Raw genomic sequence first — 15266 nt, forward strand, 5'->3', positions numbered from 1 at the left:
CTAATAGACAATCTTTGTGGTCTGCCATCGCTGGTTATGGTGTTGGAGTAAAGATTCAGGATCTGAAAAGAAGTCAGAAGAAAATGTTAGATTAAAATCCTCAAACTCAAACAAAAAGTCTTTAAAAAAAGTGTTTACATTAACCACTTGTGAGCTTGTAGATCTGCTATTTTCTATGGAGCTATCCAAAATATGAAAAAAGTTTATTCTGCAACAACATTTTAAACAACTATTTTCAGGCCACTATGTGCCTTCAAATCCGGCCCTACACTGATCAGAGCAATGGTCACCGAGGCACAGAGTTATGGTCATTTGAAGTGTAAAACACTGCCATTTTGATTTATGGGAGTGACTATTTTCTTTTCAAGGCAGACCCCTGAACAGTGTCTGTGCCAAAGCTTTGGTGCGGATTGGAGCAACAGTGTGCCTGTGGCACCCAGGGGCCCCTGATGGCCCCTGGGGAAAACACGTGGCCCTGGTGGGACTGTTGTCATGGCAGGCCCCTGAACAGTGTTTGTGCCAAGTTTGGTGCAGATCGGATCAACGGTGGGCCTGTTCCCCCTCGGGGGGCCATAATGTGGCCCCTGGTCTCTGGAATAATCTAATGGCAGACCCCTGAACAGTGTTTGTGTTGTGTCTGTCAATGTGGATCAGAGTAATGGTGTGAATGTGACCCAGGACCCCTGGTGGGGCCACATGGGACCCCCGGTATGGCTATCTATTCCTCGTGTGGTTATGTATGGTCATGTAGGGTCTTTTCACTACAACAAATAACGTAGTATTGACAATCATTTATTTCGATTTCTATTTTCAAAAGCTTTTGAAAGATCTTGAAAATCTTTGAAACATTTTTGATAATTCAATAATTTGTGCAATAATTATTTATAATTAAATCCCTGTTTCTTAAGAAATGTAATTGGAATATCCACAGCATCTTGTTTTTGGAACAGTTTATGGCCAAATATATAGCCTACATATCAATTTGGTGGTCCTTAAAATAAAAATGTTTGAGAACCACTGACCAAAAGAAGAAGAAGAAGAAGAAAGAAAGAAAAAAAAAAGTGTCTCTCGATATTATTTGTATTTTATGGTGTTCCAATGGGCCTTATGACTGTTATTCGTCTCAGGCATTGTCGAATGGTTATAAGCATGTTAATTATAGCCTGCTTTAATTTAGACCTGCTTTAAATGATTATGGATAGGTGGGAAAAAGTAGCCTAATCCGTCTAGCTGGTTTGTTTTACAGTATACCTAGAGTCAGATAAGACAAGAGGAGCAGTTAGATAACGCAGAAACGTCTACCATTCTGAAAATGCCTGAAAAGAGTTCAGGAATTTTCAAACTACAGTCGGCTTGTGGTAGCTGGAGATATGAGAGGAAATTATTAAAAAATGTGTTAATTGGCTTCCATTATAGGCCTATATTCACCAACAAAGTAGCATAACCAAACAAAATGTCACTTATCCATCAAAAGTTCTACACCATTGGCCCCTGCTGCATTATAGCCTAATTGACTGAGGTTTTAATAATATTGTAGCCTATATTTAGGGCAATAGACAAATGTATCCATAATAAAACAAGACTTGAATTCATAACTCATAGTTTAATAAAGTTCAGAACAAGCAGAACAAAGTTGTCTAGTTTCGGTTTGCCAACATGTTTAGAAGTTAGAACAAGAGAATACACTGGGCTGGCACAGATTTATAAAGTAATTCAGCCTGCCTGATAGCCTGAAATGAAATCATAGCATTCTGCGAAATGCAATTGTCTTCTCACCTGTAGCAGCAAATAATCAGGTTCTCGTTGCCGTGCAAAAGCAAAGTTCACGACAACGGTGAAAACGAAAGTATGTCAGTCAGTCAGTGCATAACAAAGACGGAAATAATGCTGGTATTTACAGTAGGTAGGCCTATGGCTATGTGCAGGATGGTGACGTAGCCAGGGCTGGGCTAGACTAGAGAGAGAGAGAGAGAGAGAGAGAGAGAGAGAGAGAGAGAGAGAGAGAGAGAGAGAGAGAGATGGATGGTGGGGGCTCCCACCCACAGCTCTCATTGAGATGGATGGTGGGGGCTCCCACCCACAGCTCTCATTTACTGTAAAAACTACTATTTTGAAGCAGGCCTTTGCCTCTTTGATGTAGCCTATCTTCACATTCAGTTATAGCCAATAGCTGGATCTACAGTAGATCTTTGTAGTTTGTAGTTTTCTTTTGTTTATTTACCTTATTTTAATAATGTTATAATTATTACATCTCTCACAATTCTAGTAGCCTATGATATAATTATCAATTATGAGGGGGGGGGGGGGGGGGTTGATATATAATCCACAGAGGGGGGGGGGGGGGGGACATTCTGCTTTCAGAGTAAAGACAGTATTGCCGACTAACACCTCTAGCACAACACAACAAGGCTAGTTATGCAGTCACAGATAGGCTGTAGCTACAAGGTCCAATCATGGCGTTTATTGGCATAGAACAGGACAACTCTGCCATCTAGAGGTAGACGTCATGATCTGCTCAAAAAACATGAAGCAAGCTTCTGCAAAAATATGCTTTTACAGTGGTTCTCCACCTGTGGGTCGGGACCCCCAGGGGGTCCCCAGATGACAGTGAAGTGACAATTTAAAGACTTTTTAAGACATTTTTAATGCTTCAATAAAACCTCTATAAAAACTGGTCAAACATTGGCCAAATTTTCAAATAATGTAAGAAAAAGGCACAAAATGTGAAAATAGCTGATCTACAAGCTCATAAGCTTCACAACGCAAGGTGTTGTGAGCTTGTAGATCGGCTATTTTTACATGAGGTGGACTTGATTCTACATCATGAGCCATGGTTAAGTGACACCCAAATGCTGGACACTAATAGTGACAGTTTAAGCACCTTAAACACAACCTTTTCCCAAATGTGAATGGAAGGACAAATCTTAGTCATACATAGGATATCACATTAATAATACATTTGGTAAACTCAACTGTTTAAAAATGACATTCACCCATCCCCACGATGCATAACTAGTTTTGTTTAAAAATCACAAAACAACCAAAAACTTTTATAACAACTAATTACTGGCCAGTGACCAATTGATGCAAGAGATCATGGAATGTATGTTTGCATTGTATGATGTCCATATGCAAATTCTATGGTAAAAAAAAAGAACAAGAAAAAAGAATAGCATTAATTATGCCAAAATAAGAATATGGATTTCTCTTGATCTAATGGTCATAATTATTTGTCTGTTTGCTTGTTATAACATGTAGTAGTTCTCATTCCTACGTAGGAGGACTGCCTACAATCACAGCTGTTCACTAAGAAGAGGTTCCAGTTGACGGACAATATTGTAACGACCCTGCAAGAGATCAGGCCGTAACTCGCTCCGCCAAGCGGGCTAGCCTTCTTGGCGTTGCGGGTTGAGCCGAGTCTCTCAGTGCAGTGTCTCGCAGTGTGACCTCTCTCACAATAACGCACTTCAGCCAAGGAAACACAGCATGACGTTGTGAGTGAACATAGTGAACTTGTGACGCTTTTGTGTCATTTAGAGAGGAAATGTGTGGATTTTAACATTCAAGTTACTTTGCAAAAGTTGCTAAAAGTTCAAAATACATTTTAAAGGTAGCTACATTTGTTTTTAGGTGCTTTTGAAAAAAGAAATCTCTCTATAATCCTTTTATAATTCACCAAATCCCTGTGTCAGCATGTCCTAGACATAACTTGGAGAGGGAGTGTCAGACCAAATTATCTAAAATTTGGGGTGTGTGTCTCATATGACCGCTTGATGTAACGTGCCTAATGGGAGGGTTTCTGAGAACCGAAAAAACATGTATGTATCCGTCCCGACTCGGGTCTGAGGAGGAGGCACCGGTTCTAGGCGTCCCTGATAGGCCAAACAGACCCATCAGCGTGACTGATTGGCGGGGTTACGTCACGTGTGACGTTTTTGTGTCAGGCTTCACATGACCTTTGTGCATGGCTTCATGTGACGTTTGTGTGGAGCTTTGTGTGACGTTAATGCCCTAAAAGTCAACAAAGGTAACAGTGAAACAAAGGCAAAAAAAAGAACTCTTCTAATAAGCCTTTATTAATGTGGCTATTTCATGATGGAATCTGTTAAAAACTGGGATAACCCACTCGTAGGGGCCTGCACAGCCTTCTTCAGGGTATGGAACGGGGAATGCAAAGGGACATAAAGTGCAAAAAGGAGTAATTTGATTAGGGAAAGGGCCTAATTTGAGGAAGGAAAAGGCCATAAAGTTTATGTGGTGAGAGTCATGGGTTCATGTGATTGGCTAAGCTAAACCTAACCTCAGGTAGTGGAAAACATAAGGGGGTTGATAATGTAAAAATATCATCAAGGCTTAACGTGTTGAAGGCTGGCGACAGTGGAACTATCAGAAAAGGCGTTAATAGGCCGGCGGAGAGCACCGTCCTAGTTTGTCAATAAAAAACAAGCAATCATTAAGTATAAATGGTATATTATGTCCACTAGTACTTGCCCGTTCGAATTATGTGCTCTGAATTACGTGTAGTTTGGGTTATGGTGTGTGAGGGATTGAATGTAGGAGTCTCAGAAGTAATGTTGGAGTTGATGTCAGTCATTTCCAAATGTGGTCACTGTTTGTGTTTCAGCATGCATGGCGGAGATATCAGTGATGTCAGTTATATATATCTCCTAATTTGGGCACTGTTTGTATCAGTGATGTCAGCATGCGTGTATATCACAGACATCGGACAGACATTTGGTTGTTTATTAGTAGGATAGTGTCTGACCTGCATGTCTTTATCTGTTTGTTTCTGGGTTCATTCTCATCTTGTTGTAGAGTCAGAGAAACCCTGCCCAGCTCCTTAACACTCTGCTGCACCAACCAGCCATCCTACACAACAAAACAACAACAACAGCAATTTAGGCATTTAGCAAATGCTCTTATCCAGAGCAACTTACTGTGTAAGCAAGGTAATCACGTACAGAATGTTGTTTAGATAGCATGTTGTTTAGACAGATGCTTGGTTCAACGTACACAATGAAATTCAGATAGCATATGGTTTAGACCTAGACTGTAGGGTTTAGACAGAATGATGCTACGTTCATTGTTTACCTAGCTGGTATCCTATACGTTCAAATGGGTGGCCAATATTAATTTGTGTGTCTGTGAAATTAAAAGGTTTGAGAAGAACCTCACGAGGCTGTGTTCTCTTCTTGTTGCTCCTCTGTGTGTGTGTGTGTGTGTGTGTGTGTGTGTGTGTGTGCGTGCTGTGCGCGCGTTTTCATTGGCCGCGACAACGTGTGCCCTGCCCGTTACGGTCACCAGCACTTTCGCCTATAACATATTCGCCTACACGCATTTGGTCCTTTCACCTGGCATTTTCACCTTGGAGGAGAGTCTTTTCACCTACCTGTCTGAGCCATTTCACCTACCCTCAATTCTGCTGTCAGACTGTCCATGTTTGCAAATTATCTCTTTGTCATTTAAATATTATAGTGACTGTGACAGTGGTGTCAAGTGAATCTAACAGTTTACTTGACATTTATTATTTACATCACATTTTATTCCTAAAAAATGGCAAAATAGTTTTTTATGCCTGTTGACAGGCAAGGTTGATTCTATAGGCCTACTTAGGTGTAGCATATCTTATATAGACCTACATATATATATTTTGTATAGCCTAATGTTAAAACAATATAGGCCTACAATACTGTTCATTTTACAATACTGTTCAATACTGCACCAAAGAATGTATAGTATCGGGACATGGATTAATTAATTATTTGGGCGCACCTGATTCCAATAGCTCTGTATTTATGTGATTACTATGGAGTGCATAGGATAGCCATGTGTAGGTTTGACATGTAACACCACTGTCACAGTCACTATAGGCCTAATATTTAAATGACAAAGAGATAATATGAAAACATGGACAGTCTGAGGGTAGGCGAAATGGCTCAGACAGGTAGGTGAAAAGACTCTCCTCCACGGCAAAAGTGCCCCGCGAAAAGACCTGGCGAAAATGTTATAGGCGATTATGCCTGACACCCCCGTTACAACCCCATTGGCTACCACAGTAAAAGGCTGTCAGCGCGGTAAACGCTTGTTTACGGAAGTAAAGACTTGCAGAGTGGAAACTCCAAGAGTGGAGAGGATACATATGATATGACGACTTTGTGTGCAAGGAAACATTTCAGTTCGCTGCAGTTATGAGTGTTGAGCTCTGAAAGCTACTTGCCCTGGAGTCTGGAGAACGACGACAATGTAACCGTTTGTAACATGAACATTGTAGGTCACAGGCGGTACTCGTGGAGTAAAAAACTGTCATTGTAGGACTAAAAATGGACCTGGAGGTGGACATTATAGAGTTCCGAGTTCCTGTGGAGAACAACAAGACTCTGTTTGTCTGGGACATCCAGCCGTCCTTCACCGAGGCTTTCATCTATGTAAGTCACACACATCTTAATGGGTTTAGGTCTCTTTGTTGTAGTTTAACTATAGCTTATAACCGCTGATATTACATACGTTGCACGGTCATAGAACACGCGGAGGGATTTCGTTTGGTACTGTTTTGAATATGGATTTGGCATAACAGCGCCCCCAACCGGCTTCACCCCGCGTTTCAATATCTGAACACAGATATAAAGCCCATTAGGCTACTAAATGCATTTGAAAAAAAGAAGGAAAAAAAATAAAGAAATTGCACTGAATAATAATTGTCATAATTGTAACAATTATTATTACATTTAGTATACTACAGGGAATACTTGCAATGTATGGAATATCAGCCATTCTAGGGGCTTTTACAGCTAACTGGTGAAATCACTTGTGTTGTAGTACTTGTGTTTGATTTGAACAGAAACCTAAATACACATAACAAGCACAATTGAGATTAATATAATAGATCATATTTAGATTTCAAATTCACTTTATTGTCACTTAGATGCACTGTTTAGTGTTTAGGTGCATTCATACACATGGAACACTATGCAAATTTTGTTTAATGATATGGCATCATTCTCTAATTTACAACCATTCTAACTTAGCCTCTACACAACTCTGTCCATGATACAATTTAGTAAAGAGGGACTTTATGTGGGCCATCCTTAGCCTGGCCCTCAAATGCAGACGTAAAATTGTCATAATGTAAATCCCAACCATAATCGTGTAACTCTTAATTCCCTGCATTATCCAGGAGAGGTTATGGTCGGTGTTCTTGTCCTTCGGTCCTCTGTACCTGCTCAAGGTGTGTCCCAATGCAGCGGTGGCCCATCCCGGCTTCTACGCCCTGGTCAAGTTCTACTCTGCAGTCCAAGCCTCCAAGGCACAGCGGTCCACTGATAAACGGACACTGTTCCAAAGCACCCCAGTAAAGGTAAAAGACTAGAAAACAAATCGTGTTTTTCTGTTTGTGTGTGTCTGCGACTAGGGGGGGAATTCACCTCTGTGAAGTTGGCACCCCATATGATGAAAACATATATAAAAATGGTGTCATTCTTTAGTGCTGAATTTGTGCTGAATTGTGCCGTAAATTTTATAATTTGTGCTGCTATCACTTTTTAGTTATTCTACATAACACCACTGTTCTACTCCTATGTTCTACCATTATCTCTATCGCCCTCTGCTGACCATACCACTGTAATGCTGCTAAATCTGCAATTCTTAACCATACAAATATTTATATATATAAATATATATAAAAACACAATTGATGATTTCAACAACTTGGGGGTGCAAGGCTCAGCAAAACTATAACTTGAAATATCTCAAAAATGATACCAGCACAAATTATAAAATTTACGGCACAATTCAGCACAAATTCAGCACTAAATAATGACACCATTTTTATATATGTTTTCATCATATGGGGTGCCAACTTCACGCAGGTGGGGAATTCCCCTTTTGGCTAGTGGTTAAGATGTTGGCTTTTGACGCAGGAGACCAGGGTTCAACATAAATATATATGTTACAGTACGTTTGGGTAACTCAGTACGTTCATTGTAAGAGCGCTTGTTTTGTCGTTCACCACACACCAATCACCACCAGATGGCGACGACAGCCATTCACTAGTGAAGGCGCTAACGTCACTCGTTTGCGACTCTCTTTCTTTATTTACTAGCCTAGCTCGGCAGTGTTTAGCCATTAGCTTACTATGAGCTAGGGAGCGCTCCATTGTAGTCACTTGGACAGGGCGTTTATCGTGGGCTTGCCCAGGCCTTACGGCCTGGGCATAAATATAACGATTGCATTCACCACGGCTTCGTAACTCGCGCGGCGCTCCGCCGGCCGCGCGGCCCTGGCCCGCTCTTCGCGGCCACTCGCGCCTGCGGCGCTCGGGGGCGAAGAGCAGGACCAAGGTCCGCTGGCCTTCGCGCCGCTTGCAATGTCGTGGACAATCGAGCGGCTCCGCCTGGAGGACGTTGTTGTGGCGACCGCTTGTTCCGCCCCGTGCCGCACGACGAGTGCTCCGTTTCTCGACCGTACTGTTTCTCTATCAAACCGTGACATATACATGTACACCTGCATGTCCCATCTGTCATTCATTCACTCCCAGCATCTCAACTCGGGCTCCAGATTGAAACTATTTAGTTTTATATTTTATTTTATTTAGCAACTATTTTCAGATAAGTTTTCCAGCAGTGAGTGCCAGTGCCCCTAGTTAACTGATTCTAAGCTACCGGCTCTTGACACACGGAAAGTCTGATTTTCACGTCCTCCTCACAATAGAACCATAGGATTCACCTCTTTTTAAGTGCTGGACAGAGAAAGAGACATACTGTAGTTGGATTTAGGATAGTTAATGAAGGCCTGGCTATGATTGGAGGGGAGGGGGGCATCCAGGTCAAGAGCCAGGAACACATCATTATTCCATTGTGTAGGGCTGTCACGATTATGACATTTTACATGACGATTAATTGTCACTCAAATAATTGCGATTGACGATTTAATTGTGTTTTTGTCGTTGATAATTACATTTCTGTTTGGCTTGTAGGCTTTGAAGTTGCACATGGTAGATATGACACATAATCTAAATATACAAAGAAATTACTGACATATTTTACAACTTTATACTTAAAAAAGAACATTGATAGTGGAAATAGCCGATCTACAAGCTCACAACGTGTCGCGATGCGACACGTTGTGAGCTTGTAGATCTGCTATTTCCACTATTTTTGACTTTTTTTTTAAATATAAGAACATTTTTCAACATGGAAACGATTATGACGATTATGAAAAATAATCACGATTATGTAAAAAAAAAAATCACGATTAGACAATTATGTAATAATTGTGATTGACCTAAAACTTAAAATAAAAAGTGCCTTAAATGGACTTGTCCGTGAGTGCTGGTGTTCTCTTTGAGATTTCTTGTATAGATACGTTTCCCGACCGTGCACCCGGTAAGAAGTTAAGCAATGTTGAAATGAGTTGGAGTCGTGCTCGCACCCATGCTGTAACTATGTCGATAACCGAGCGACGCACCTCCCGTGTTAGGGTAAGCTGCGGCAGTTTCACCATGATGTACCAGGAGCACCAGAGGTTTCACAAAGCTACAGACACGGCGTGGTTTTGCACCACATTAAATCCTGATCCAGAGAGAGTACAGTCTCTAAATGACGCTGCACAACCGATGGATAGAGGATGCCGAGCTGTCTTTGACGCTAAAAGACCGTCAACTCCTACCTACAAGTACTGTGTAAATGACGCTTCTCAACCGATGGATAGAGCATGCCGAGCTGTCGTCGACGCTAAAATACCGTCAACTCGACAACCTACCTACAAGTACTGTGTAAACGACGTTGGAATGACTGCCTGGAACTCTTGTTTCCTCCGACAACAAAAACAGACTACGACAGGAACAGTTCTAAAGAACCTATTCATAAATCTACAATGTTGACTGTTTGGAAGAGACTTGAGCTAAGAATCACTCTTGGGTCATCTGGTGATGATACATGTTGAATTACATGAACTATGTTGAATTTGAAACAAACGACTATACAATCTCTTGAATATGAAGGCTTTGCCGTTTTAAACCGAGCACTCTGCTGAAAAGAAAAATGAAGACGCGAGGATTAGACACCTTTTAGCCTTTATAGAGAACTTAATCTGTATTATTTTTGTTGTTTCAATCGTTTTTTTCTTTTCTTTTTTGCCTTAGTTGGTAAAACCTAAACTGTTCTTTCTATGATTAGGTATTGTGACAAAGACTTTAACGTTTAATTTTACTTGGCTATTTTTGTCCTTTGCTCGTGTACGTATAGCTCTTTCGACAACCTTTCGAGAGAGGGTGGACTCAAATAGAATATTTAGAAGAGAGGATCTCTGTGACTTTCCGTTTAACAGTTAAACACTTAAAAGCCTAACATTATGTTTTTCAGTTGGTTTGTCTTTACCTGTCTTCTCATCAAATAATGAACTTGATTATAGCTATTTTGGCAGACTTAATACTGTATAAATCTTCTCATCTTTTCTTTATTTTGTTGTAATACTAATCTGTGGAATGAATAGGCCCTAATATATTTGTTTAGTTGTTACTATAGGATTGGATAAGATAGACACATGAAAAAATGTCTTACCTGTATTGAATTTAGTAATTATTTTGTTCTGTTTTTTTATATGCCCTGACTTATGTGTATGGTACCACCACAGCCTCTCTGTTGCGATCCCCAACCTCTTTGAATTATTGGCCAAATTAATATATTAAGCTTTTCGATTGATACCCTGGAACCGACTCAGATTCTTTGTATTTTTGACTGTTTGTGTAAAATGAATTTTGATGTATTTCTTTAAGACTATTCTAGACTATCTATTGTAATTCGCACTTGACTTAATTGGGTTGGTAGTTGTTGTTACACGGACAGAGAAAGGTGTCGCTCCTACAGACATTATAAAATGTGACACTGTCTTTTCCACAACATACAACGCTGAAGAAGGCTAACGCCGAAACGCGTCCGTTGCTGCTGCTTTGCAGCTTACCTTGACCTAAAACTTAAAATAAAAAGTGCCTTAAATGGAATTGTCCGTGAGTGCTGGTGTTCTCTTTGAGATTTCTTGTATAGATACGTTTCCCGACCGTGCACCCGGTAAGAAGTTAAGCAATGTTGAAATGAGTTGGAGTCGTGCTCGCACCCATGCTATAATTGTGACAGCCCTACCATTGTGTGTATGTTTCAGGTCCGGCTGAGCACCAAGCAAAACCCCACCTATTCAAACCCTCACAACATCCAGCCACTGAGTCACGCACGCTGCCAGGAACTAGCCAATCACTGCCTGGGCTTCAACGGGTGGTGCACCCGCATCCTGACTGTAAGCACGTTTTTGCTGATGCTCATCGTTGCTGTCGAGGATGAACCTTGAATCTCCTTTTTATGTTTATCTAACTGTCTGTCTATCTAATCTACTAGTAAGACGCCTCATGGTGACAGTCGCGCCATGTTGTGGCCATCTGGCCAGTGATGTATATATATGTATACCATATATGGAGACCCCTGGTACCCATATATGGAGATCCATGTACTGTATATGGAGATATGCTGTGAGAGCCCAAACATGCTTACTCAGTTATTTGTTATGTGAAAGTCCTATGACATCTATGACATCTGACATCATACAATCAATCCCTTTTATGCCCATACATGGAGATCCCTGTCTGTAGAACCAGCCACACAGATATAGGCTGTCTTGGCCATACATTATATGGATTCTGTTAGTGTGGTATGTGGCCGATGTGGCCTCCATATATGGGCATTCCCATATGAAGTCCTGTTAGATATGGGCTTAACCCATTCAGGCCGGGAGCACATTTTAGTGTATGGGAGGGGCTTACAGTACATGTACAGTATGTAGCAACATATTTGTTTTTTGTAGGCTAATTTCTGATTTAGGCCTAACTATAGGTTAGGCCTAAATTGATGACATCAGGGATCTCCATGTATGGGCTGGGCATAAAAGGGAACCTGTTAGTGTGGTTCCCCTGACATCACAGTGAAGTCAGAGCGTGATGTCAGAACGGCAAACCCTTTCTGTTAGTGTGGTTCCCCTTACATCAGAGTGACGTCAGAGCGGAAAACACATAGACCGAAGTGTCCACGTCCAGACGGAGTCAGTATGTGCCGTTTCACATACTAAACTGCGACCTTCGGTCACAACTAAACTGTGACCTTCTGTCACAATTATGCTATAGATACATTTTACATTTGTATCTGCAGACACTTTTCCCCTTTCACCCTAAATTTGTTTAGTGAAGCAGAGGAGAAAAGACAAATAAATCCAATGTGATTGTATTGAAGAGATGTTAAAAGCCAACATTTTATGACTTCTCATTTTCCTTTTCTTTATTTCACATTTCTCGTCCTCAGCTGAAGGAGCTGTCAGGTGATTCAGAGGATGATCAGAGCAAAAGCCAGGAGGAGAAGACTCTTCGCTACGGCTGTCTGGTGGAGCTGTCCTTCCCTCAATATGGAGCAACCAGCCGAGGAGTCGCTGTGGTGGAGGAGACCTTTAATAACACTGGTAGGCAGTGAGGAAGGAGACAATTATTATATATAAACTTTTATTACAGGCTCAAGGCCCACAGAGTAAAGACAATACATTACAACAATAATAATAAAAAGAGAAACAGTACATTTACCCATCCCCACAGGAGCTAAAAGAGGCACTAATGCCAGCGTCCTCTTAATGGTAGACATGTACCTGAAAGAATAAGGCCAGGGTCTGTCAGCTGTCCAATGAATCATTCAATCATTCAAGGAGTGATCCAGTCTACACATGAACTTGTAGGTCAGGTTCCTCAACAGAGCCATGAAGGTGGTGAGACCCAAAGTACAGAAGAGCTCACTGACTCTTGTGCTCCTGCTTTTCTTCATAATTCAAAGGCAGTCATTGTAGGCTACTTGCAGCTTCCGTAAGCTCTCTTTCTTATACTTCACCCACAGAGGGGCTGTATGTAGAGGGGAGCAGTAAGCTCTAAACAGGTTTACCTTAACATCAGTAGTACAATGGTGAAATTCACGAGCCAACATATTTGCTTGTACATAGAGCATTATTATTATTGTAAATACTGGTGGAAATGTTCGGTAATACTTCAGAGTGGAAGATCATTTAAGGGAACCTTAGAGGAGAAGAGGATGGGGACGGATGAGGAAGGCACAAAAGAGCCGAAACGTGTGGGTGATCCCACTTTTAACCCTTTCTTTCAATTATGATTTAGCCAATACTTATTAAAGGCTTTTTAACATTTAGAAGAGTGCCTTGGTTTTCTCTTTTTCATGATCATTCAGTTCCCCACCAAAGAGCACCTTCACCACTTTTTTCTTTATGCTTCCGAGCGCCCAGTTTTTTTCTTTATGGGGAGGGATGGGTTGCTAATGAGGACTTCTTGATTAGAGCCTGACCAATATATCGGTTTGGCCGATATATCGCCCCGCAGCCCGTTCTTTTGTCTGTTCCGTTTCGGACCAACTCTTTTTACCCGCCTTTGAGCAGATTGCTCTGCACACGGCAGTGTGCTCTTTTTCTTTTATCATTACTTTAATAGAATATTTCTGAATGATGGTGACGATAATAGGACAGGAAGCAAGACTACCGAAGGAAATGTTTCTTGGAATGTCTAGAAAACTTGACTGACTTGCGTGATCTCTGTCTGTCTAGGTCCTGAGATATGTGGCCAGAAGCGTCGTAAGCTCCAGAGATGGGTGAGAGATAAGGCCGTTGTCCAGGCCTTCAGCACTGTGCTAGTGATCATGCTAGGTACTGATACCACTATTACTGTACAACTACTACCTCACACAAATTATTTCGCCACATGTATGCTATATGGAAATGTTTAGACGGCCAATAATGTGTGTGGTCACGTGACTGTAGCCAATATTGTCTATCAGTTAACAATTCTGTGTTATAAGTTGTGACTGTCTGTTTTCCTCACTGTTGCTAGGTAACGGTAAGGTGCTGATTGAGTTGAGAGAGGACAGGGACCAGCTCCAACCTGAAGATAACCCAGAGGGGGAAATCCAGGTCTCTCTTTCTCTTTTTCATACATATCTCTGCATTTCCATTTTGTCATCAGTCTCTGCCTTAAATAAAAATCTACTTATAGCTGACTGCCAGCCTTTGTTTACCTTTTAACGTGGGCGCGATCATGTCCATTGTGCACGGACCATGCATCATGCGTGTGCGCGTCGTTCACAGCTCCAAAACAAAAACATCTGCTTGCCGAACGGTCGCTCCGTTCTCTAGTTAGCCACCGCTTTGTTTACCCACTACCCAGTGAGAAAACGGTCCCATTAGACGATTAGAGGGACTTACATATCCGCTTCCGTCTCCGGTTGCCATGGTAATATGGTCCGTACTCCGTAGTTCAAATGGGACCGGTCACACCGTCAGTGGAGTACATAGAAATGGCCGATCAGCGATCATACTTTTGATTGTTTTATATTGATTAAAGCATATCAAATTCTCTGGTTCCTCTTGCCTGGCGGAGAGGACCAACGGCTTTTTTCGGGGGATCCTCGGGTTGGGGCAGTAAATCAGTTACACTTAAACCCTATATAGTTTGTGGACCGGAGTCCCTCAGGGCTCTATACCAGGCCCTTTTTGTCCACATGTTGTGAACTTGTAGATCTTCACTAGGGTTCATGTGGTTAAATCGATTGATAGACCCTTAACAGGGATCAAAGAGTTCGCTGGACTGTAGTGAACGTTCTCTCGCTGCCTCTCTCACAGGTAAATGAAGTCTCCTGGAGTGATTTGAACCCACAGCAGGAGGAAGAAGAAGATTGGGAACTGACAGTGTCCTGAAGACAGAGAGAGACGTGGTCTTTTTTTTTTTTTTTTTTCTTCAAATATTTTTATTGTCAAGCACTTTCAAAATTGTCAAGCATTTTCAAAACAAACAGTAAACAGTGCTTCCTTATGTTTTAAACAGAAATACACACACACACACACACACACACACACACACACACACACACACACACACACACACACACACACAAAAGGAAAATACAATACAATGAAAAAGAACAAATATTCTATATGTACCGTACATTCCTCATAATTGTTTACAACCAAGGCTGCTTTGCATGACCAAAAATGTACATTCAAAACCAAATAAAGTCAAATCAACATAACCCCCTTTCATTAACCCTACACTCCCAAGATGACCAACACTGGGCCTGGTTTCATCTCTACCTCCAGTATTCTGGAGAGGAGTCTAAATATTTCAATCCAGAAATCCTGTAGGTTGGGGCACAGAGCAGAACTGTGAAGAAGAGTCGCGTCTGCTGAAT

At 41.4% G+C, this 15266-nt stretch overlaps 1 protein-coding gene across 1 annotated transcript; it reads left to right on the top strand.

The window, feature by feature from the left end:
* The first annotated feature begins 6257 nt into the window (after positions 1-6257).
* On the top strand, positions 6258-14836 carry LOC308280730 (RAD52 motif-containing protein 1-like). The gene is made up of 7 exons (XM_080755046.1): positions 6258-6425; positions 7175-7354; positions 11155-11286; positions 12339-12492; positions 13630-13728; positions 13913-13992; positions 14701-14836. Exons 1-7 carry the CDS (start codon positions 6321-6323, stop codon positions 14773-14775), a joined length of 825 nt encoding a protein of 274 aa, XP_080611172.1. The 5' UTR covers positions 6258-6320; the 3' UTR covers positions 14776-14836.
* Positions 14837-15266: the final 430 nt, after the last annotated feature.

Source organism: Nannobrachium achirus (assembly GCF_963921795.1).
Source record: "Nannobrachium achirus genome assembly, contig: SCAFFOLD_195, whole genome shotgun sequence".
Classification (NCBI taxonomy): Eukaryota; Metazoa; Chordata; class Actinopteri; order Myctophiformes; family Myctophidae; genus Nannobrachium; species Nannobrachium achirus.

Bases quoted from the DNA above. Each gene is read 5' to 3' on its own strand.
- LOC308280730 (XM_080755046.1), top strand. From the start codon at position 6,321: ATGGACCTGGAGGTGGACATTATAGAGTTCCGAGTTCCTGTGGAGAAC. The intron at 11,287-12,338 runs GTAAGCACGTTT...TCTCGTCCTCAG, and splicing joins GGTGCACCCGCATCCTGACT to CTGAAGGAGCTGTCAGGTGA. The intron at 12,493-13,629 runs GTAGGCAGTGAG...CTGTCTGTCTAG, and splicing joins GGAGACCTTTAATAACACTG to GTCCTGAGATATGTGGCCAG.